Raw genomic sequence first — 23,846 nt, 5'->3', positions numbered from 1 at the left:
TGAAATTGTGAGTTTCTGAAACTGCCCCCTCGAAGGGCACGCCGTTTAAATTCAATTTCTAAGCTTATACAGCAAATACCGTGTATCCTTCATGTTGGAAACTTTTCCGGCATGTGGGTGTTCTCGATGGGCACGCCCCCTTGATGTTCAGCTATTTTCGGTTCACTTTCCACTTGCCACTCTGCCCTTTGCATGCTGCACGCAAAAATTCAAGAGCACCACCGAGAAAAATTCTCCCAAAAAAATGAAAAAATGCGGAAAAAGGCGCGGAACCCAAAGCTAAAGTTGGCCAGAAAGAGAAGCTCTTCTGCCACTTTTGGCCACAGCCCCGACGCCATGGGCGCCAGTAAACCAGCAAACCAGAAACCAGAGACCTAAGGCCCAGAGACCAGAACCAGGACTCACACGCTGGCCGTGGGAGCTGCAGGACATTGGGCTCGCCACCGTTTTGAGCCAGCCATCCACTTACTGGGGAGAAGGCAAGCCCGGTCTTCCGATTAAGGAACTTCGAGGCGCGGAAGGAAAGTTTGGAAATAAAAATAGTTTTATTATGTAGCCGACGTGTGGCCTTCTGGCATGCTGTGACATTTTGGCGGAGGACATCTGGCACAGCTAGGATGCAGGATAGTTGCGATGGGTACTCTTGGAACTGCCCTCGTGAGTTTCAATTTACAAAATACGCCTCGAGCTGCTTTTCACGCGTCGCGTACTCATCGCACCCGGAAAATCGCAAAGAAGAGGGAGGACCTGGGGGGAAGGAGGAGGGAGGAAAAAGGAAAAGTGTGGTGCCAAAGGAGCGGAGCCAGCGGAGACAAAATAAAAATGAAAATCGACAGAAAACACAGGGCAGAAAGAAAAGAGAAATAATGGAAAGTGGAAGCGAGTGAAAGCAAGGCAACTGGCCCGTGACAGGACAACGACAGAGCCTTCAGCCATTAAGCCAGGACCTCCATTCAGTATTCCCCAGTCTCCAGTTCCCAGTCGTCCAGCATTCGGCAATCCGCACTCAGTGTTTGGCCAGAGGGAGATCTCCTTAGCCCCCAATAAGTGGCGAATAAAACGCAACGACATTGGTAATTTGTTGAAGGGTTTTCTTTTTATTCATAATGAATTACTTGGTTTACATTTATACTATTTACCATGCGGCATACTTGTGTTTGTCTCCCGACTACCGACTCTCGAATCCTGCCGAATCCGACTTTAAACGGATCCCAAGGACCTACAAATAATTCTCTACATCGAGTGCTGTTCGCTTTTATTTGCCGTAATTTTCTTTGCATCTGCTTGGGGACCTGCTTTCTCTGCTTTCTCCGCTTTCGCCTTCTCAGCTCCTCGGCGTGTCGGACTTTACTTTTTTCTATTCGTTAAAGTTTAGCTTAATCTTAAGGGTTCTCTGCCCGTCTGACGCTTCTCTGCTCTGCCAATTTCTCAAAATCATTCGGAGTAATTTTCTTAAAATTACCAAACGACAAACGATTCCGCATCTCCTCCTCGCTTACTCGAATTGTATTTCACTATCTCCGATCCCCACAAAAAAAAAACAACATCTATGTCATATCTTCATAATTTATAGGTAATATGTAATATGCTTAGCGGTTTCTGTTCTGGACTGCCGTCTACTTGGCCAAGTGTCTGGGAAGGCGACAAATTGAAACCTCTTGGTTGCTTGGTTCTCTCAAAACTCTGGAGGGCTTTAAGTTCTGGGGAATATCAGCTCAAGGGTAATCCTAGTTGCTGGACTGTTTTTGCGAAGTTTCACCTTAATTCCAGACCAGACCAGACCAGACCAGACCCGACCAGATGTAACCACACATTTGGCTCTTAGGCAAAGTAGACAGAACTCCAAAACAAGCGCCCCTTGTATACGCTTGTAAACACTTTTTCTTAGTATTTAGTACTTTAGATTTGGCCTCTGCAATACACACACTCCGTGTCTGTGGGGGTCTGTGCTGTGTCCTCCCCGGCTCCCCCCGGGCGGCTTCCTGTGTTTATGTAATATTTTTTATTCCTGCCATACCAGTGCCCCTCTTTGGGGCTGCTCTTTGACAGACTCCATACGTTTGTTTGTGGCTCCTTGTCTCTATGGCTCTATGGGTTTACTTTTTTCCGAGCAGAGTCTACTTCCAGGTTTATGCCGGACATTTCATGAACTTCCAGAGTCTGGAACAGATCCTGATATAGTATAGACTATCTAGATCATTAGAAACTCTATAAGAACAAGCTATTGGCCTTCTGGGCAGAACTTCCTTTCTTGGATATTAGATTTGACATTAAAGAGGGATTCAAGATTATTATGTTTTTAAAAAGTTTTTAAAACAAACACTCCCATAAAGTAATTCAATTGTGATACTATTCAAGCTCTAATCAAAATGTTGGGGTATCCTTTCTTCCCCTCTAGAAGTAATTCAGGAAGAGCCACCGGCATAAACATAGTAATAGTACGTCTTGACGAGTATTCAAGTGTTTGTGTATTCGTGTATTTGTGTGTGCGTGCTTGCTTGTTTTTATTTTCATCTTTTTTGCCCACGCCCCGTGCCTCATGCCCCGTGCCCCATGCCCCATGCCCCATACCCCATGCCCCGTGCGCCGTGCCGGTGAGAAATTGACATATTTGGTGCTTGCAACTGGAACCGTCTGCCAACTTGAGTTGAGTTTTCTTTGCGTTTTCTTCTCGTTCTCGTTTTCGTTTCCGTTGGCGTTGACTAACAGCTTGGATTTCCGGCAGCGGCGGCGGCGGCGGCGGAGCGAGTTGCACAAACTTTTGGTCGGAATGTGGATATGGGTGGGCGGATGGATGGGTTGGATGGGCGGTTAGGCGGTTAGGTGGTTAGGTGGTTAGGCGGTCGGGCTTGGAATCTTGTGAGGAAATGGCCTGGAATGCGATTTCAGGAGGTTCCGGGTTAGGTGAGCCAGATCCAGAGATCCAGAGATGGGGGCGGACCGGTTGGTTTCTCAACTGATTCAATTTACTGGCACCCCGGCATGCAGCCTCGGATTCTCACCGATTTTCCTGATTTTTGAAGACCAATTACGTGCCAAGGAGGAGCCTGTATCGCTATCTTTATCGGTATTTCTTTATCTTTATCTTGTGCTCTTTTCTTTTTTGTTTTTTCTTTGATAAAGTGGGGGTGTTGGGGATGTGGGTGTGTGGGTGTGTGTGTGTGGTACGATTACGTTTACGATTACGGTTACTATTGTGGATGCCCGGAGTCAGGGACTCGCGAATACCCGGATTCCTGCTGCTTCTTAGCCCAGGATCTTCTTGAAGTAGCTAACCGTTTCCGGCTTGGTTAGCGAACGTCGTCGATTTGGCTTGAATGGCGCCTCGGTTTCCTCCAGGAAATTGTGTCTTGTGGTGGCTGTCTCTCCGTGGCTGTGTCCTTCTCCGGTTGATCCTTCGCCGTCCTCCTCCCCATCCTTCTTTTCGGTGGCCATCTGGTGAGTTGTTGCTGGTGTCACAGTTGTTGCATTCGATTTGATTTCATTAGCTGCGGTTGTTGCTGTTGCTGTTGCTGCTGCTGCTGCTGCTGCTGATGTTGCTGCCGGCTTCTCACTGGCAATTACCAATGTTGCAGGTGTGGCTGGCGTTTCTGTCGTGTCTTCAGCTATTTTCACGCCTGTCGTGGCTTTATTGACTGTTGTCGCCTCTTCAGCCAGCGGGGAAGTAGTTGCCAGTGTGGATGTTGCTGCTGCTGCTCCTGATGATGCTCCTGGTGTGGCTTTTTCAGATGCTGCCGCTGTCAGTCCACCGGCTGGCGTTGCTGTTGATGGCTTCGTTTCCTGTTCTGGCTTTGTTGTTGTGGCTGCTGCTGCTGTTGTTGTTGTTGTAGTTGTTTTTGTTGATGGTGCCGTAGTTGTGGTGGTTGCTACTACTGATGTTGCATGCAAGCCCTTGTGCTCCTGGCCATGCTCGTGCTTCGACGGCGGCACATAGTGCGACTTCACCAGCAGCATCGGCGGAATAAAGTGCGAATTGTCAGCCGACTCCTTGACATGTGTTGCATGTTGCAGCTCGTGCTGCTGCTGTTGCGGCGATTGCTGTGCGGGATGTATGGGATGTCCTACGCTGCCGCTGCCGCTGCCACTGCCGCTGGCGTTGGGGTCTGTGGGAGTGGCTCGGCCGGGGGCGTGGGTGGTCGTCGTAGTTGCTGCCTTAGTAGTTGTTGTTCCAATCGGTGCAGTGGTAGTTGGCCTGGCCGTTGTTGTAGTTGTCGATGGCTCCGGCTTCACTGTACTGGTGGTTGCTGCCTCCTGCTCCGTGGTCTCTGGCTCTGGCTTCATTGGAATAGGCTTCACTGTAGTTGTTTCCGGCTCTGGCTTCATGGTGGTACTCGGTTCCTCGGGCTTCTCTGTTGTTTTCACCTCTGCCCTCACTGTGGTGGTTGTTGCTTCCTCAGGCTTGGCTGTGGTGGTGGTGGTCGTAGTTGTTGTTGTTGTAGTGGAAGTGCTCGTAGTTGTTGTTAGCTTGGTTGTTTTTGCCGGCGCCTGAGAGCTTGTGGTGTCCTGGGCCTTTGGCGTGGTCACCTTTAATGGGGCAGCTTCAGTTGGGGTTGTCGTTCCGACTGTTCCGGGTGTGGTCAGAGTTGCCGGCCTAGCAGTAGTGGTAGTAGTTGTTGTGGCCGTGGCCACCTCGACGATGGGCGACATGGTGCGCAGGTCCTGCGGCAGGATCTTCTTCTTGTGGGGCAAGTGCTCGAATATCTCGTTGGAGACCTCGCTGTTGCTGTCGTCGTCGGGAATGCCCGGAGGCAGCTGCTCCTCGCTCAGCGCCGGCTGGTCCCCCATCATCATCTCCTCGTCCTGCTCCTTCTCGGTCTGGTGGTGCATCAGGGACTTGCGCGACTTCTGCTGCTGCTGCTGTTGCTGCTGCTGGTGGTGCTGGTGGCTCTGCAGCTTCTTGGCAAAGTCCGGGGCGATCACCTTCTTGGCGGCCTTCTTCACCGGCTTGGGCACCTGGTCGGGGATCCGGTAGAGACCGGAAAGGGACACGGTGCCGGGCGCATCCGCCTGCATGAGCTCGCCAGGGGGCGCCACCTCGATGTTGATGGCCATGCCGGACCGGACTCCGTAGTTGGGCAGCAGGTCGATGTCGTTGTTCTCGTTGTTGTCCGTCCGGATGTTCTTGATGATCTGGAGGGACTTGAAGTGCGAGTTGGTGATGTCGTTGATGCGCTGCGCCTCCAGGCGCTCCTTCGGGCAGATCAGCTGGCGGATGGCACGCTCTCGGTCCTGCGGAATGGAAAGCAAACACAAACGAGAGAGGGGAAAGGAGGAATAATTCGAATAATTAAAACCCATCTGCGGTAAGGACTTCCACTTCCTCCACTTACATCCTTGCCCTTGCAGGTGTGTCTCAGCAAGCCCTCCTCCTGGCAGTTGCGAATCAGCTCGATGCTGGCCGTGTCCGCCATGTACTGCATGGTCAGATTGGGCATGTCCTTGAGAATGCAGGCGTCCGCCCAGCTGGGCACTGAAAAGGAGCGTAGGCAGTCGTGCGGTCAGCCTCGGCCCAGAAGCCCCCCTTCCCCCACAACTCACCTGGCATCTCGCACAAAAAGGATGCGGTTTCGGGACCACCGCAGCGAAGGGCGTGCCAGCGATAATCGCGAATGGGATCGATTACGGCGCAGAGGGGGGCGTCCATTAGGGGCAGCGACTCGGCCCAGTACCCAGTGTCGGCAACGAGAGGACGTGAGTTCCTACACCCACGACGAGGGCGGCGGAAAGGAGGTTTTAAAGGATGTTGTTAGGGCGTCGACTAGATGTGTGTGTCTGGAAACTTTAATACTGAGTCCGCAGTCGAGTGGGGAGCTGCTCTTTAATGCTACTACTTCTATTCTTGAACCGGATTACCCCCAGAGTCTATATAGTCATGTCCGTCTCCGTCTTGAAGCTACCATAGACGCCCTTCGTTTTCAACAGTGTGTCCTCTTTGTGCGCTATTATTTGCAAACTATCAGTAGTTTATGGCTCCCCCTGCCAAGGATGTGTGGCCATGCCCTAATGTCCGCTCTCGCAGATGGAATTCCGCCTTGGAGCGGTCAGCCGGCGGATCCATTCCATTCCGGAATTCACATGTCGGCCCCAACAGGACAATTGTGGCCCTCAATCCCTTTCGGCCGTATCCGTGTCCGTGTCGGTGTCCGTGTCTGTGTCCTTCTCTCCCTCTCTCTGTGTGGTCTTATTGTTTTTGGTGTAATGGTATGTAATGGGGTGTGTGTGTGTGTGTGTGTTTTGTTGTTGTCCTCGCTGTTGTTGTTGTTATTGTTATTGTTGTTGTACTTACGACCACATAAAACGATCCGAGTTCTGCGGTCGCATGAGACCAATCCAAACGATGTCGTTCACATCCAATTCCCTCAGCAGGTCGCGCGTTGCATCGAATTGAAAACTGTTGTCGACTGTCAGCATACATGTGTGTGTGTGGTGGAGTAAAGGACGAAAAAAGGATACAAAGAAGCAGAGAGAATGAGTTTAGTTCAAATGAAAACGAGACGACAAATGGTTTTTATTTGTTCTACACAGAGCATTTCTATGAAATTCGCCTTGTCTATTGTTTCTCCTTCCCTGCCTCCGTCCCAGCCCCCACCCAGGCGCTGAGCTCCTCGTTTTTTCAGTATCCTTTTCAGGGATGCTGCTACCCCCAAGTGACAATACAAATTGTTAACAAAATGCTGTTGCAAATTATTTTTGTTTCCATTTTTTGCCCGGCTCTCGTGTGTCTATTTCTGTAGTTTTTCGATTGTAGTTGAGCTCTGTTTGCTTTGTTTCCAGCTCCGGCTCCGGGTTCATCTGGTCGTCAATGCATGCCGTACATATATCCTGGCTGTCCTGTCCTGTCTGTCCTGTTTGCCAAGGTTAAAACTCAATAGTGTATGGACAACTCCATCCACGGATGGGATATGCAACTGGAATTGGTCTCGAGTCTCCTGACTTTTGTCGCTTTCATCTAAACCCGAAGCAGGGGATCGCAGGCCATTGGGCCTCCCAAAAGTTTTGAATTGAAAGGGAATATATTGGCAACTTTTTGGGGCCAGAACTGGGGCGATTGTGATTTAGATGACCCCAGGCCCGCACTGACCCCCTGACCCTCTTACTTACCCCGTGGATCCGAATCAGAGACCAAATCTAAGCCATCTACCCGCTGATACTGCAGCGACCGAATTTTCCGACGGATTTATTGTGTTATGAGGAGCTAAGGGTGCCCGGATGGGCGAAGGCTATGCGGTAAACGTGGGGCAACGAAAGGCAGAGAAGGAGGGCGAGAGAGAGAGGCTGTGGAAACTGCAGCAGGTCAGAGGTCGGATCCTGTGGCAAAGCCTTTTGGGGTCCGGCCACATAAAAGACTCGACTGTGGCTGCGTCACTTTGCTGTCATTTCATTCATTTGCGAACCACAATGGCCACCTCCCTTTGGCATCTGTCTCTGCCACAACTAGCCCCGTTCATGCCCCAGACTGCAGTGCTCGGCCATAATCTGGCTGCATTCGTTACTTGGTGACGTTTGCTCATTTGTATTAATGTGGGATTCTAAAAGGCTTTGCCTATTCACTGCCAGGAGCCACACTAAGAGAAACGGGGAGAACAATCCCCATCTGGGCTGACATTTAAGGGCTCCTGCGGAGGGACCTTGGCCCGACTTACCTGTCACCAGGTTGGCGTGATGGAACTGGCAGACGGCGTCCGCCTCGAACCAGGATATGCGATCCCTGAAGAATCGGTAGAAGACATTCAGCCCCTCCTGCGGCATTGTCCAGGTGTTGCTGACATTAACCTGTGAATGGCAAAGAAAAATAACGAGTTTCAGTTTCGGGTTTCAGCTTCTAGGTTTCGGGTTACGGGCTTCGGGTTGATTTGTATGCGCGCGGTGTGCGGCGCACGGTGCGTATACGTTATGCATTAAGCATACGCCCCGTGGCCCGTAAAGCGTTTACATTTTTAATGCCCGGACGGGGATGGGGGCAAGGTGGCTTCCTGGTTGCGAGTCTACGACATTAAAAATACATACAACGCAACACACGCGCACATTTGCTTAGGAATGCCTCATGAATCGGTGGCGGAGACGGAGACGGAGGCGGAGGGGCGGTGGCTGTTGATGTAAAATCTGCTTTGAAGCCTGTCTCCATATATTTCATTAGAGCTGAGGGGGCGCAGATGCCACAAAGCAGCCCCACCTAAAAAAATATTCTTTGTGCCGCCGCGTGCTGAGACCGAAAAAACAGCAACCAGGGCACTCGGCTCCTCCATCTTTCATATCCTGGGAGGCCGCAGGTCGGAAGATGGCAGAGGCCTCCTTGCTCCTCTACATTAACTAATTACGGGCCAGGGGCGGCCGAGGGGATGGCGGGCCACTACTATACACAAACACACGGCCCGGGGACCATACACAAATATGTCATGTATACAGAATGGGCAGGAGATGGGGCAGGAGCAGGAGCAGGAGCAGGATCTGGGGCTGGGGGAAAAGCTGATGACAAGGATGCCAGAATTTTGTCAGTAAATGCAAACTTTGTGCCCAAAACTTTCCAAACTGGAATTTGAATTAAAAATTAACGGGCACTGAAGCGTCTAGAAGGCTCTTAATTTCCAAAAAAAAAAACACAATTGTTTCAAGAGGGAATCATATTCCATTACACCTGTCTGCACAAAAAACTAGAACCATGGCAATTTTGATTCAGGAATGCGGGGAAGAAGCCTGTTCAATTAACCAAAATATTGCAGCCATAAATTGCTGGAATTCTGTTTTGTTCCACGACTAATTAAATTAATTCCCGAGCTCGCCAGGTCAGATGGCGGGCCAACTTTCTGATACGAGATATCCCGGGGAGCGCCGAGGTCATAAATTGAAAAATTTTGGAGTCTTCCCGGTCCGGTCGGGGGGGAAAAAAGATCCAGCGTGCATGCGGCATGGCCTGAATTTTTAATTCAAACAGAGCGCGGCGGAGGAAAACAAAGGAGCGGAGGAGGCAGGCATTTCATTAACTTAATTAACATTTAATTGAAAAATTCAAAAAGGCAACTTCTCCGCCCGGCCGAGGGTGAGCCGGTCGAGACTTTCATCTCTTCCGTTTCCGTTTGCCTCCCAAGTCTCCCAGCCCAGGCCTCCCAAAAAATAAGAGGAAACAACAAATTCCATCGGCATCGAAACAAAAAAACGAGAAGCCGCCATGGAAACCGGATAAAAAGAGGAATCTGATGGAGCTCGGAATACCTCTGTGTAGACACCCATATTTATTGTGCGGGATAAGTCACTTATCAGTCGATTAACTTTTGTTCCTCCTGCCCAGGCCGGCTCCGAGCGGGCGATTCATCTTTTATGCCGCTTTTTATAGGCTAACAAATTGCCCGCCCGCCAAACACCAAATAGCTGTTTAATTTACCCACCGAAACTGCAGTTATTATGCATACATAAATATATTTATGGCGTATTTACGACTGATTCGTATCTGGGATTGGGGCCTGGAGCGTGGGTCCTGGGGCTCTGGCCGCCATTTTAGCAGCCCGGCAACAAATTATTCAGTGCCATCGAAGTGGCAACAAACGCATTAACACATATGCCTCGCCCCGTCCGGCTCTGTGTCCTGGAAATATTAATTATGCATTGGAAACGGCTGTGGTTGCCATTATTCAGTTATTAACATTCACAATATTTGAAATCAGCCGCACAAAAAGCATATACGCGTTGGGTGGGATGGCAAGTGGGTCTCAGAGCCAGAGGCATCTAAAACTGGAACCAGCGAGAGAGATTTTATGACATCCAACGAGTAACTAGTACGGGTATAAGGCATCCAACGAGAATACTCGATACTTGTAGTACCGGGCATGAATAGTTGCTATGAGGTCGAATACTATGAGAACTGGGTATTAAAAGGAGCTTCCAAGGATGCAGTCCTGCAGTCATTATAGCAGCTGAGAGTGTGTGTCTTGATGGAGAACCCTAGGCAAGGGCTGTTCCCTGCCACAGTTGCAGCAGCAACCTGAAACAGCAACGGCAATGAAAGTATCTGCAACACCACCAGAAAGCCGAAGAAACATTTGTTGACTTTTTCTCTTTCTTCTTTGGCTTGTCTTCAGTTTGATCCTTTTTTCTCCTCTGCAGCAAGTTGCTGGGCAAACAATTCAGCTGCCTGGTGGCGCCTCCTGGTGTTGCCACTGCCACTGCCACTGACGCTGCTGATGCTGATGCTGTTGCTGTTGCTGTTGTTTGTCTGCTGTTTCGTCCGTCTCTCTCTCGTTATGTTTTGTTTGTAATTATGATGAAGACATCCTGCGGAGGACATGGCCAGGGGAGAAGGAGGGCAGGACTCAGGAGGGGGCAGGCAGACTGCAAATTAAACAAAAGAATAAGTGAAATCACAAAGCGCTGCAAAAGACTTCTCTGGGCGTGTATAATTTTTGTATTTGCATTTTATGAGAGCGCCGGCAAGTAAGTAATTGTAGGACGAACTAGCCAGGACAATGAGCACTCGTCCTGCCCCTCGTGGCGGCGCAATTTGCCAGTCTGAGTGCCGGGCTGCCGGCACAACTGAAAACTGAAAAGCGCTCTGTTTGCACCTTTTAATCTCGCTGCATGCCGCCGTGGCACATGGCCAGAAATTACTGCTGCTCACAAAGAAATATTCAGATTCAAGTATCCGAGTCGCACAATGCATAAACTCGTAATTTAAGGCGGGATCTGAGGTCTGGGATGTGGGATCTGGGATCTGGGATGTGGGTGTTCACTCGGCGAGGTATCGGTTAAAAGAGTATTATTTGCATACCTCCAGTCTCCAGTCTCGGATGCGAGGCAAATTGTGAATGCATAATGTAAGTTGATTCATCCCTTTTGACGACATTCCTGCCAGGACCTCCCGCCCACCAGGACCTCCCTCCAGCCAGCACCTCCCTGGACTGAGCTCAAAGGAAAATATTTTCATTTTCCTCTCCTTTATTGGCTTTTTGCCGTTGTATTCGAGCGATTATAATGGGAAAAATAAGGGGGGCTATTGGGGCGAGCTAGGGGGCGGTGTTTAGCCCGGGGTGTCAACACAATCAGGGCCCGGAGTGCCAGGAATCTTGCCACGTCCCCCGGCACGGCCCGGCCCGCCCCGGCATGGCACCTTCCACTTGCCACCTTGGCCTGCGCCACTTTCAACCTGCCACCTGGCAGTCGTGCGTGAATCATAAGTATCTTGTCCCCGTACAAGCGACTATATCCATTTACATACAGCCCCTGCCTCCTCCCCTGCCCCTGCATATATGCAGATATATGCTAATGTGGCAGCCGCAGAAAGGGGCGCCTTTAAAAATCAAATACGCGTGCGGGGCCCACTCGCCCCGGAGTGTCTGGGCCCGTGTATTAGCAATCCTTTTGATATATTGGTGACTTTTTCTGCCCTTGCTCCTTTTTGATACACACACGCTGCTCATTTTTATTCGGGCGCCCTCTCGCCCCGCCACCTGGAGCTGCCCAAAAAATAATAACAAGGCGGAGGCACCCACACCTGCCTGCCACAGCTGCCACGACATCGGCTGCAAAGTCAAGCGGCTTATTTATGAATTAGCAATGTGATTTCCCGACTCTGGCCCACCTCCGCCCAGTTTTTATTCTCCTTCTTGTGTTTTTGATGATTTACACTCCATAAGGCTAACCATTATGCTAATGAAGCGCCCGGGGCGGGGGCACTGTGCTTTCACGGCCCACGGTGCGTATGAGCGATGTGGGTCAGGGAAGACTCTTCCTGATGCTCGAAACTCAACTCAATTATCCTTCTTTGCAGCAAACTATCTGCTTAAAGCGGGCTCTTGTACAGGTGCTGCATCTCCTGGGGGCACCTGCCACGCCCTCCGCCCCAGAACACTTGGAAAAAAGATATATTTTCCGAAATATCAGTCGGTGGAAGGGCCGGGAAATAAATGAAATGAGAGCGTGACCCGTCGCCTGGTATAAAAAATATCGCAATGTCACATTGCCACTGCAATGTCCTTGCCAGGGCTCTACTCCTCCCCCCTCTCTAAGCTCTAAGCTCTAAGCTGTACGCTGTAAGCCCTAAGCCCCGACCCTCGGGCAACTCCTCCATGACATGTAATTGTAACAGACTGCCAAAAACAGCGGCAACAATGCCGTTCTTGCACCGTCCCCGAAAACACATTCCTTTTCTTCTCCTTCCCTTTTGTCCTGTTGAACAATGAGCAAGGACACCGCGAGGGATGAGGAAGGGGGGGATGGTGCCACAATAACACCCACTACGGTGGGCCTGCAGAGGGAAAATGGGAAACGAAGCTGCAGCTGTCAACTGTCGCGCTTGCTTACATGCACGGGGAATTTATTAAAATTGAAGACAACCTGTACTGCACTGGCATTCAGCTCAATTTGTCACATTGTCAGTCATTCAGTCAGTCAGTCAGTCAGTCAGTCAGTCATTTGGGCAGTCAGTCAGGTAGTCACTGAGTGGGAGGGTCGACTCTGGCAGGATAGAATCTCAGGATAATGAAAGACATTTGCATTTAATTCCATTCACACATGAAGCCGCCATGAAAACCAGAGCAGAATAAAGCGCTGAAAGTGTTAAAAAGTAAATGCATAAGTAGCCGTGACACGGAACATGTGCCAAAGGGGTTAATGGGGCCACCAAGGACATGTGTTGCTGGCCTCCCCCAAGGATAACATCGTAATTTGTTGTGCATCGCCTAATCCTTGCGCTACTTTCGAGCCAATGTGAATTATGCGCACTTAAGTCAACTCCTGCCGCCCCCGCACCCCAGGACAACGTACACAGGACCTCCACACACCCACACACACACACACAGACAGACTAGCACACAGATACTCGCCGGATGAGCTAAGAGCTACATAGTCACTTGTCTGTGTGCTGGCGAATTTTCCACCGCTTTTATTTTTGCAACCAGCTTAAGAGATTTACTGAAACCAGAACACTGGGCAGAAGAGGCGGGCTGGGGCATGGGGCACGGGGCACGGGGCACGGGGCAAGGGGGCATGAGGCACAAGGCAAGACGTTCGGAATGGCAGCTGCAAAGAAATTAAATTTCTCAACGAGAAAAAACAAGAGAGTAAAAATAAAATAATGATAATAGGAATTACAGAAATTACGGGAAAATTCAGGGAATGCGTTGACAGATTTTCCTGCAATAACCGTTATTGCAGGCATCGGGCAAAACAATAAAAACCTGGCCAGGAGCAGCTCAGCAACAGCCAACAGAAGTTGCAGGATGAGTTCTTAGTTTCTTTGAGGAAGTAACATCATGAGACATTGCGCCGAGAGGCTTAAACGAATAAAATAAACTGCAAGCCAAGATTTGGGTGGTAGGGTTGTCATGCCTTCTCAGAAATAGGGCAACTCTATCTGGAACCTGCAGCAATTTCTCTCAGTGCACCCGACATGACTGCCCTGAACTAGGACTGAGCTAAACGCAGCTCAAGCGAGGCCAATCCGCTGGGGGAGCAGTTAAAGTTTCTAATTGAAACTGAAACAAGGCGGCGGACAGGGCGGACGGAGCGGACAGGGCGGACAATGGGCAGCGGACAGCGGATAAGGAAGATGGCAGCCTCCACTGTCTGGGTCCTGCAGGAGATGAGTCCTGCAGCTGCTATGCAAATTGATTAGCGAAAATGAAATCCAGCCAGCGGGGAGGTTAATCGGGAAGCCCGGCAGTCATTCCTTTCATTGTCCTTGTTCGCACGGCCCTCCTTAGTCCTGGTCCTGGCTCCTTAGTCCTGCTAAGCACTGTCAATGTCGGCAAATATAAACAGAGCCGGGATTCGTGGACTGAGACTACGGCGGGCAGTGGGAGCCGTTTAAGAAACGCATTCAGTTTGTTTACAGCCAAGAACTATCCGAACTGGAATACCTGTCCGGGCGAGTGCTTAAAAAACATCCTCCAAAGAACTCGGCTCCGGGCGATATCATAAACTTTTCGATGGAAGTTGATTGCCAGAGATTTAAGTTCGCAGCCCAAAAAATGCCGATAATCCCACCTTGCCGGGCGAATCATTGCATAAACTTTCTCCGGGTGGAAGTGAACTAAGTCCTTCCGCAAATCCCCTGCCCGGAATCCTTGCAGATGCACTGGCAGGCCGCCTCCCACTCCCCGCTCCGAGCTAACTGCCACCAATATCCAATATCATGGCCTAGATAAAACTTGGACAGCTTGCGGACTCGCTTCGATTTCTAATTAAAAGCGCAGAAACTTTTCTACCGGCCACCCCGCAACATTTTGGCCAGATGATCGCAATCGAAATTGTCGCACATTATGCAGTGGTGGCAGTGGGGGCAGTGGTGGAGGTGGGGGGCGGGCTGGCCAGGAAGTGGCTATAAAGTAACCTCAACATGGCCCAAAGCCGAGCGCCGAAGCCAGACCACACCGAAATGAAAATGTGCAGCAAAGGACAAAGGCAAAAAGTCGGCAGTTGGCAGTTGGCCTGGGAGAAAGTTGCTCAACTTTTGTCACATTTAATTAACATGAATCAATGGCTCATCCTGTCCAGGAGGCAGGATCTGGGTGGCAGGAGGCAGGACGAAAAAGTTGTTACCAAGTTCAATGCTCAGGCACGCAAGCCAAAATTTATTGGACACCGAAAACGAGGGCAAGGAGGGCCCCTCCGGTCTCCGGTCTCTGGCCTCCATCCCCGACATTCCGAGTTGCAATAAACTTGAAATTTTCATGCCAACGACTCATTTAACTTGAGCTCTGAATTAACAATTTATGCCCATGTATGGGTGTACATCCCTATCAGTGTGGGCGTCGCTGTATTTGTATTTATGCATGGGTGTCCTGGCAGGACCTGGCCGTTGCTGTGTGAGTTTTATGACTTAACCGACACAAATTACTTAATGCCGTTCGTTCTTTATTGTTCAATTATTAAACAAGGCCCGAGGCATAAAAAAGTTTAACACACATTAGGCCCAAGCCCCTCCCAGAGTCCTTCAGAGTGTGTGTGTGTGTGTGTGTGTGTGGTGGCCCGGCTTAATCAGGCAACTCGACAACAAGAGCAGAATGGCCCGATTAATGGACCAACATTTGTTATCAATGACGCCCCAGTGCACGATAATGTTTCAACAAAACAGGAACGATGAGAGGGAGAGGGAGAAGGAGGAGGAGCAGCCCCTCCCAGATGGGCCCGAAACGGCAAACGGAAGCAGGATCGAGTCCTGGCAGCTGCCGACTCATCATCATTATCGTTCTCATTATCGTCCTTGTCAATTACGATTATGTTGATGTCGGAAGTCTCTCCGAGATTAGATTCAATGATTGGGAATAAGGATCTACCGGAGAGTCCTGGCATCAAAAACAAAGGTCCTCGGAAAATGCAGGCATTATCCTTGTGGCTTTCCGTCCGTCACATTAATAATCCGGGTTCAAACTTTCTGGCCAGGAGCAAGCGTCCTAAAATTAATCCTCCTCATATTAACGGCAGCTGCTTCACATCCTTCACAGCCACCCATCCGTCGTCCTTTTGCTCTGTATTCCAGGACTCAAAAGCACTCACGCACCCACACACACACACACTCTTATTTACTGTTAATTAATTCGTAATGTAATCTTTTTCGCAGGCTTTTACTCTTTTCTGCAGCCGGGCTGCGCCGCTTTTTATTTTTAATCCTGCTGCCACCTTTCAACTGCTTTCACTTTTTGTGTCCTGCCGCTCTCAGACGCGCCAGGACCTCAAAGCTTCTAATTTGCTGCTAAATGGAAGCGAAAGCGCTTTGTTTCTGCATAACGAGGCGTGCACTGGTCCAAACAAAGGGGGCTCCAGTGGCGGCGCACTCGAGGGGCTGGCGACAGGTGCCCAGGGGCGTGGGCGTGGCAGGTCGCGGGGGCACAAGGATACGATGCGAGATGCTCCGTAGATCGGAGAAAAGTGAAAATATATTTTCAGAAAAGATAGTTTTTCTTTTTTGCGCTTCAAGACTTGAAAATGGCATCCTTTTTATGGGAAATATTTGGCATCACTAGTCCTGGCAGGACATCGCGAGTCCTCTGGCTTTTTTTTAGCCCATTGGCGAGGAGATAAAACGTTAGAGGACACAAAGGACCCTGTGCAACTGCATTTAGCCCGCATTCGCCGAAGGACTCAGCACCCAGGACCTCCGCCCTCTGGCCCGAGTGGGCGTGGTGGCAATCGAGTTGATTACCCCGCGAGTGCCGAACAAAAGACAATGGCCCGCCACGCTGCCATTCGACGTGTGTCCTGAATGAATGAATGGATGTGCCAGGACGAGGACGAGGACGAGGTCGAGGAGGGGAAGGACCACGTGCCAATTGCTTCATTACTTGCACATTTCAACTCAATAACATTCAGCTCGCCGCCCCTCCTCCCGACTAATCATTTGGCCAGTGAGGAATGGGGAATTTTGTAAAGAGTGGTCCCAACCAGAGGTCCTTCGCTGAAGGACTTTGTTGGAATAATGATATTCGGGCGCAGAGGCAGAGGTATCAGGTATCACTATTACTACTATTGGAAGCCCTATTCCCATTATTTTAGTCACAGATTAGAGGAGAATGGAGCCCCCCCCAATGAACTATAAACTCACATTCCACTCCCGATCTATTTTGATGGCAATTCCATGATTCTGCTTATCTCGTCGGACGCCCAAAGCCCAAATACGTGCCCATTGTTTATCCTTGTTAACCTGTGCGTCCTTTGTCCCCCGCCCCCCGCCCACAGCACACACATGGGTATTCATGGCGAATGACAAACATTTGCGTGACCCCGCCCACTAGCCGCCTCCGCCTCCGCAGCCGCCCTTTGCCCCCAAAATATCTTAATTACGTTTGTCAACATTCTCGAATTGCAACACCGGCCATCGGGCATCGGGCATCGGCCATGGCCGAGAGCAAACACACCAGCCCTGCCCGCAGTCCTTCTAATCGGGTTAACCGCTCCCAACTAAATCATCTGCGGGCCAGCCATTATGGCCAAAATATTCGGTTTCTGGCCCGGAGCGGGGGAGCTGACACCTGACTTTCTGGCTGTTCCATTTAGTTTATTCCGAAAACCTTTAGAGTTGGCTAACAAGCCCCCATTCTTCGAAAAATTACAGAGGCTGTAGGTATTCCAGTAAGATTTTAAAACAATTTTTGTGCCGGTACCCCTGGATTTCCAATCTTGGCCACGTTTATGTCTATATCTTCACCAAAAGGTATCGGATCCTAAAGCGGAATACCTTAATCGATTCCCCATCATTCTGCATCAAAACCTGGATACAAAATTTTTTATCGCCATTTTTCAAATTTTTTCTAGGGGTACCCCTAGGAATCCTGGATTTCCCCATATGGCCCAAACCATGGCCATATCTTGGCCAATTCGCATCCGATTCTCAAGCGGAATACCTTAAACGATTTGGGGATCGATTCCCCATCATTCTGCATCAAAACCTGGATACAAAATTTTTTTCCCCATTTTTCAAATTTTTCCTAGGGGTACCCCTGCGGAATCCTGGATTTCCCCATATGGCCCCAAACCATGGCCATATCTTGGCCAATTCGCATCCGATTCGCAAGCGGAATACCTTAAACGATTTGTGAATCGATTCCCCATCAATCTGCATCAAAACCTGGATACAAAATTTTGGATCCCCATTTTTTAAATTTTTCCTAGGGGTACCCCTCGGAATCCTGGATTTCCCCATATGGCCCCAAACCATGGCCATATCTTGGCCAATTCGCACCCGATTCTCAAGCGGAATACCTTAAACGATTTGTGAATCGATTCCCCATCATTCTGCATCAAAACCTGGATACAAAATTTTTTATCGCCATTTTTCAAATTTTTTCTAGGGGTACCCCTAGGAATCCTGGATTTCCCCATATGGCCCAAACCATGGCCATATCTTGGCCAATTCGCATCCGATTCGCAAGCGGAATACCTTAAACGATTTGTGGATCGATTCCCCATCATTCTGCATCAAAACCTGGATACAACATTTTTTATCGCCATTTTTCAAATTTTTCCTAGGGGTACCCCTGCGGAATCCTGGATTTCCCCATATGGCCCCAAACCATGGCCATATCTTGGCCAATTCGTATCCGATTCACTAGCCGAATACTTTAAATGATTCGTGGTTCAATTCCTTGCCTTTTTCTATAAAAACCTTTATAAAAAAATGTTTGTCCCTTTTTGTGGGGGAGACCTTGTAGAATCCTATTTTGTGATTCCTAATCATTCCAATCCCAGCCTCTTTCCTTGAACGGACTACCTCGAAAGCTATTTAGGTCGACTCTCTGTCACTTGGCAAGTCAAGTTTGTCCAAAACTTGCCGTTTTTGTGTTTCTTCCGTTGACCTGGTTGGCAGTCCTCTCCATTGTCCTTGCTCTGGAAATGTCCTGCCGCACACTCTCCCGCTGTGTACATAGAAGCACACTATTTGGCCATCTGATCCATCCATCTGTCATTCTGTTTGTCTTTGGGCACCGGGCTGGTTAATACGTCGGTGGACTGGCCACAAGGACTAATGTTTGCGTACAAATTTCAGGGCCTGAGCTCATTGCCCCCTGACTCCTGCTACGGAAAAAGGTGCTCCTAGTCCAATTCCGTAGGGGGTCAGATATTGGGTTTCTGCTCCTTGGCACTTCCCTCCTTTGTGACCCTCCTTTGTGGCTGGGGTACATTTTTACCTAATTTCGAATCCAATTTCCAGCAGTTTCTCCCTTTAGTTGGCAGCGTTTGACATGCAAGTCATTAAATTATGGCTCTTTGTGCCGGGCTCCTTGATGGACACCGAGGTACTGCTCCGCAGAGATCTCAATCAGCGGTTTTCGTGGTGGCTTCCTATTACCAGAGGTGTGGACTTAAAGTGTTTGAGGACTTTAAGAGCACAGACACTTTCCCCAATACCGAATCATTAAAAAATGGCCCCTGTTTCACTTTTCCCATTCCCAGTACGATATCCGTTTCCGGTTCCGTTCACCCACTCCCCCCTCCCTCCGTGGCTCTTTTTGGCCTGTTTTTTCTGCGGACACCGAAGTAATTGGCTGCGAAAATGCTGCCATAAATCAAACCGATAATTATGTGGGCGACTGTGCAACTTTTTCGCACCCGCGAAACCGAAAAAACCGAGGCGAAAAATCAACAAAAATTTCCAGCAGGCCCGCTCTGATTGCCGTCCATAAATTATGATTTGATGTGATGTGCGGAATAGTTGAGGCAGTCGGCAGTCGGGCTGTTCTTTTTTTTTGGGTGGCCTTCCTCCATGCAGCTCAAGGTCGCGGGTATCCGTTCTCCCTTTCTTTCAACGCCATCGCTGGGTGTCTGCCGACGGCCTTCGGAGTCGTCCTTGAGGAGGAGGGCGAAAGTGAAAGTGGAAGTGGAAGTGAAAGTGAAAGCGGAACTGGAGCAGGCAGAAGGCAGCAGGCTAGCGAAAAAAGAAACTCCCTTTCTGGCCGTGGCATGATTAATTGCTCATTGTTGCGGCGACCACATCGTAAATTGCTTCCACGTCTCGTGAATCCCGTGTCGGGGGCACGTGAGTGCCATGAATAAGGCCGGAACGGAACGGAATGGAATGGAATGGAATTGGCAGGACACACTGAGAGAAAAGGTTAAGGGAGAGTGGCCATAACTTTGACCTAGCCATGTCCGTTTGTCCGTCGGCTTGCTCTGGTTTGTCCGCCTTCCCGTCCATCTTCTAGTCCGTAGGACTGTCCTTTCTCTCAGTGCTTGGTTCCTGGCACATTTCTGGGCATCGCCTCGGCTCATCTCCTGTCATCCAGGATAACGTTTAAGGCGTTCCGCATTGTTTATCTTCTTCTCGTCCCGGCTAATGTTACATTATTAATGCATCTGCATGGAGATCCTCTCAAGCCTTCGTATGTAAATTAGGGGCGCCCAGCCCAGGCCTGGCCCAGGCAATGGCTCGTCCTGCTTCCGCTCAGGTCCTCCGGGCTCCGGGCTCCGGGCTCCGGGCCGCAGACGTGCCTGCCCGCAAAAACAGCCAGAAATGGGAAAGAAATCCGCAGAAAGCACAGCAGCGGCACTTCGTGCCTGTTACTCCAGAAGTGATAAATGATTGAGAGACTATTTGGATGTACAATGTGTGTGTGTTTCGCAAATCCGGCCAGCGGCCTAAGTGAGCTGCCAAAGTGGATTTCCGTCCCTGGGCCATCAGTGTTCCGGGCAAGATTACTCCGCAATTCAATATTCTGGCAGCCGGAGCTGGTGGCGGCACGTTCCTGGTGCTTTGTGAGCCGCTTAAATGGTAATTAGTTTTCCGAAATCAATCCAAGAGCTGCCATTTAGTGTCTAGGAGGACATTCCTTAAAGGCTTTAAACCGGAGCTCTTTCAGGCATTCCATTCAGGCATGGCCGCCCAGATCGCCCAGACCGCCCAGCCCGCCCGGGTGGTATTTTTGTGGTGTTTCTTGTTTTTTTTCGCCCATAGCCGACTTGGCAATAGCAATCACGATAATAAGCATAAATAAAAGGCCAACAAAAAAATTACACAGCCATAAAAAAGGGCAAATGGCATAAAAGCGGGTGCGGAAAGTGGAGTTATTTTTGCGGAGGACCCTAGAAGCCCTCCAGCCCAAGCCACATCCATCCGTCTTGCCGCCATCCTGGGCCCAGAGAAGGGCGAGCCCGACAAGAACAACAAACCGAGCAAGTACGGGCCAGAAGGAATAAACACACAAACGAACAAGCAGCAAACAAACAAATGTCGGGAACGGGAACGGGAACGGGAATGGGAATGGGAGCACAAACAAGTTCTGTAGTGGGCTGCAGCCGCCGAACAACCTCGTAAAAACTTATTTAATTTGTGATTTATATGAATAAAATTGTGTAGTAAACTCTCTGAAATTATTCATTTCGCAGTCCCCGGTCCCCGGGACAGGACAAAAGCGGCAAAGGCGAGGGATCTGACTTTGGCAGGACCAGGACGATTCGGGTAAACAGGACCGAATAAAAATATGGAAGAAGAAAAAAGAAGGGAGGGAGTAGGAACGATTTCTTTTATTTTTCTGGTCAACCAAAGAGTTTTCACATTTTTGATTTAGTTGCCGAGCAAGTCGCAACTTTTGGCACAGCAAACTTATACGTTTTGGGGCCAAGAGCGATGGTCAGCCTCGGGGCTGGCTCGGAGGAGGATTCGATCCGCAACTAACCGCAATTTAGTCCGGAGATGCCTTGTCTGACCTCAATTGTGCCGAGGCAGGGCCTCAAAAATAGACTCTGACATTTATGCCAGCGACTCGCCTTAATTATTCGCAAATTTATTCCAATTTATGCATTTATTCCCCGCCTCCAGATATCGCTTTCCGAGAACAACTCGATACTACGGCTCGGACAGTCCTGCGGGCAAGTGGTCTCCCTAATTGGCAAAAGGCAAATAAAGTGTCACTTAAAAGCCATTTATTGTCACAGAAACATGGGCCTAGATTAATTAAACAATTTCTGAGAGGCCATAGAGGCAGGAGCAACAGTCCATAACACAAGTCTGCCGGAATTTAATGGCCTGCCTCGGGCGCTTTTCTGCTTAAAATATCTGGAATATCTTATGGATTTCTCTGATATGTAGTTTCGAATTTAATTCAAGAACTTGTTTAATATTTTCTTGGGACTCACCGCTCTTGCATCGCAACGCATTCCCAGGCTGATGACCAGGCATAGTCCCAGGACCTTCAGCAGGCTGCCCGGCGACATGGTCCTTGCTTTTTTCGTTGGTTTCTGTGCGAAAGGATAACCACCTTGCCACCTCTGAACGTGGCTGATTTTGATTGTTTCTGGGCTCGGTTTGTTTTTAGTCTAGGTCTGTTTTTAAAATGTATTCTGCTGCTGTCTCACTGTGTACGGGAAAAAAATATGAAAACAATAACAATGGCGGGTTTTCATTAACGCATCGGCACGGAATTCGCGGAACTCGGCTCTGGCCAGGTCCTTTTTGTGGAGGGTCCTTGCCCCAGCTCTCCTCCTCTCCTCCTCCCCAATGCTCCTCCGGCCCGTCCCACGCACTTTCGTTTCGCTGTTCAAGCAACAATAACAAGGAATAAAACATTTTGCCGGCGCCGCTGTGACTTGTTTACTTTCACTACAACAAGGACTCACACACACAGACACACAGCGCGTCCTGGCAAAATGGGGAGAGCGCGGGGAACGGGGAGTGGGGCACGGGGCACAGAAGCCAAGCTAGAGCCAAAAAGGACACTGGGTTGCCACAAAAAAAAAGACAATTCCTAAACGAACCGAACGCGCACGCGGCACGAATTGTTCTGAAATTCGAAACGGCAGGCGGCCGCTTTTGAATGTCCTGGCGCGGCGAAAAAGGACGAGGGCGAAAGCTTTGCGGCGAATTGGCGGCGGCCGACAGGAGGCGAGCGAATATCCGAGATGGCCGAGGCGAGGCGAAGCGAGTGAAGTTTATAAAGTGTACGTGACTGTGGCTCGCTTCGAGCATGAAGTGTGTGCTAAGCTTTGCTTTGGCAGCAGGACCTCCCAGCCGTCCCAGCCGTCCCTCCGCCTCTCTGCCCCTTCCCCCTGTTATCCTTCGTGCATTTGGCACAAAATGCTCTAGGACACTTGCCCAAAAACTCGCACCAGACCCAAAACCAACTTGTGCACTGAAAAGAGTTCTAAGAAAGTAGTTATTCTGCTTTTTGAACAATGTTTAGGTTGTTACACGGGGCGTATGAGTGATGTCTATATCCTGCAAAGCAAAAATATGAAATCTTTATGAATAGATCCTTTTTTCTTGCAGTGCTTTGAGGGGGATGGATGGGTGTCCCTCCCAGCAAGGACTCTCCAGCTTAATGCTTTCATTGTGCAGCATTTCTTTATTTTTAGTTGATTTGTTTGGACGTTCTCGGTTGGCTTTCCCGCTCCTCCCCACCTAACCACCTCCCTACCTCTGACCTTGCCACCCCCTTCGCCAAGGCCACCCCTCCGGCGGCACTCCAATTAGAATTGTGTGTTTTCCGAGGTGGACAATGGCTGCCACTTGAACTTCACGCGCTCGATTTCACTTCCATAAGTTTCAGTGGCATAATCCCCTTGCAGGACCTCCTCGTGGCCCCTTTCTGTTTTCCGTGTAGCTGCTAGTTTGCGGATTATGCTTGTCCAGCCACACCCGTGCCACATCCGATCCGATACGCTGACCGTATCGGGTAATCGAAGTCCGTCCAGAGGGTTACTCTGCTGCCAGGACTTGCCGGACCTCGGCCAGGCGAATGCAAATGCCCGGCAGGGCATCCCGCCTTCGTCGGAGCTCCAATAATGTGTACACAATTATTTATTTGCTCAGCCAGGACAGCTCTGTGTCCTGTAGTCCTGTCGCTCTCTCATCCCTCCTTCAGTCCTTCGTGGCTGCTGTTGTGAGGTTCTGTTTTCCGTTCTGCTATTGCCTGTATTGTGTTCCAGGTTCTTAAGCCGCCCTAATACCTCTCCTAATGGCCCGATGCCCTCCATTAGCGCCACTGCCGCCACTTAATGCCACACGTAGTGCTGCACTCCGCTTGGTTGGCTTAGGGGACAAAGTCCGGGCCTCTTGATTGGTTAATCGATCCGGGGCCATCATCACCACCCACAACACCTTGTCCGAGGACACAGGAGGGAGTGTATCAGTCCCAACTTAATCTCCTTACAGGTCCTGAATGCTTCTTGCAGTGTACTGTTTGCATAATTCTTAAGGACCAAGTGGCTGAGGCTTATTACTGATATTAACTCGAAATCCCATTGTTGTTCTGCCACCGGCCCTGTAGCTGGGCGCCTGGGCGGGTGGGAGAGTGTGTGTTCTAATTGTTTCCATGCCGACTGCAAGGACTCACATCCCAGCCACCTCGCCAGGTAAGCTCAAAATTACGGAATCTAAGGCATAAATTGCTAATTAATAATCCCTAACGAGTGCCGCAATCTTGGCA

General features: G+C 49.9%; 1 protein-coding gene across 1 annotated transcript; it reads right to left on the bottom strand.

Annotated features, from left to right (window-relative positions):
- Positions 1–1,077: 1,077 nt before the first annotated feature.
- On the bottom strand, positions 1,078–22,213 carry LOC6503898 (mucin-5AC). Its single transcript, XM_032452576.2, has 7 exons — positions 22,177–22,213; positions 21,559–21,776; positions 7,644–7,773; positions 6,287–6,401; positions 5,539–5,699; positions 5,331–5,470; positions 1,078–5,229 (listed from the first exon to the last, which is right to left on the bottom strand). Exons 2-7 carry the CDS (start codon positions 21,634–21,636, stop codon positions 3,247–3,249), a joined length of 2,607 nt encoding a protein of 868 aa, XP_032308467.1. The 5' UTR covers positions 21,637–21,776; positions 22,177–22,213; the 3' UTR covers positions 1,078–3,246.
- Positions 22,214–23,846: the final 1,633 nt, after the last annotated feature.

This window comes from Drosophila ananassae, chromosome XL (assembly GCF_017639315.1).
Source record: "Drosophila ananassae strain 14024-0371.13 chromosome XL, ASM1763931v2, whole genome shotgun sequence".
In the NCBI taxonomy this organism is placed as follows: Eukaryota; Metazoa; Arthropoda; class Insecta; order Diptera; family Drosophilidae; genus Drosophila; species Drosophila ananassae.
This window is presented reverse-complemented; position numbering and strand designations above follow the sequence as displayed.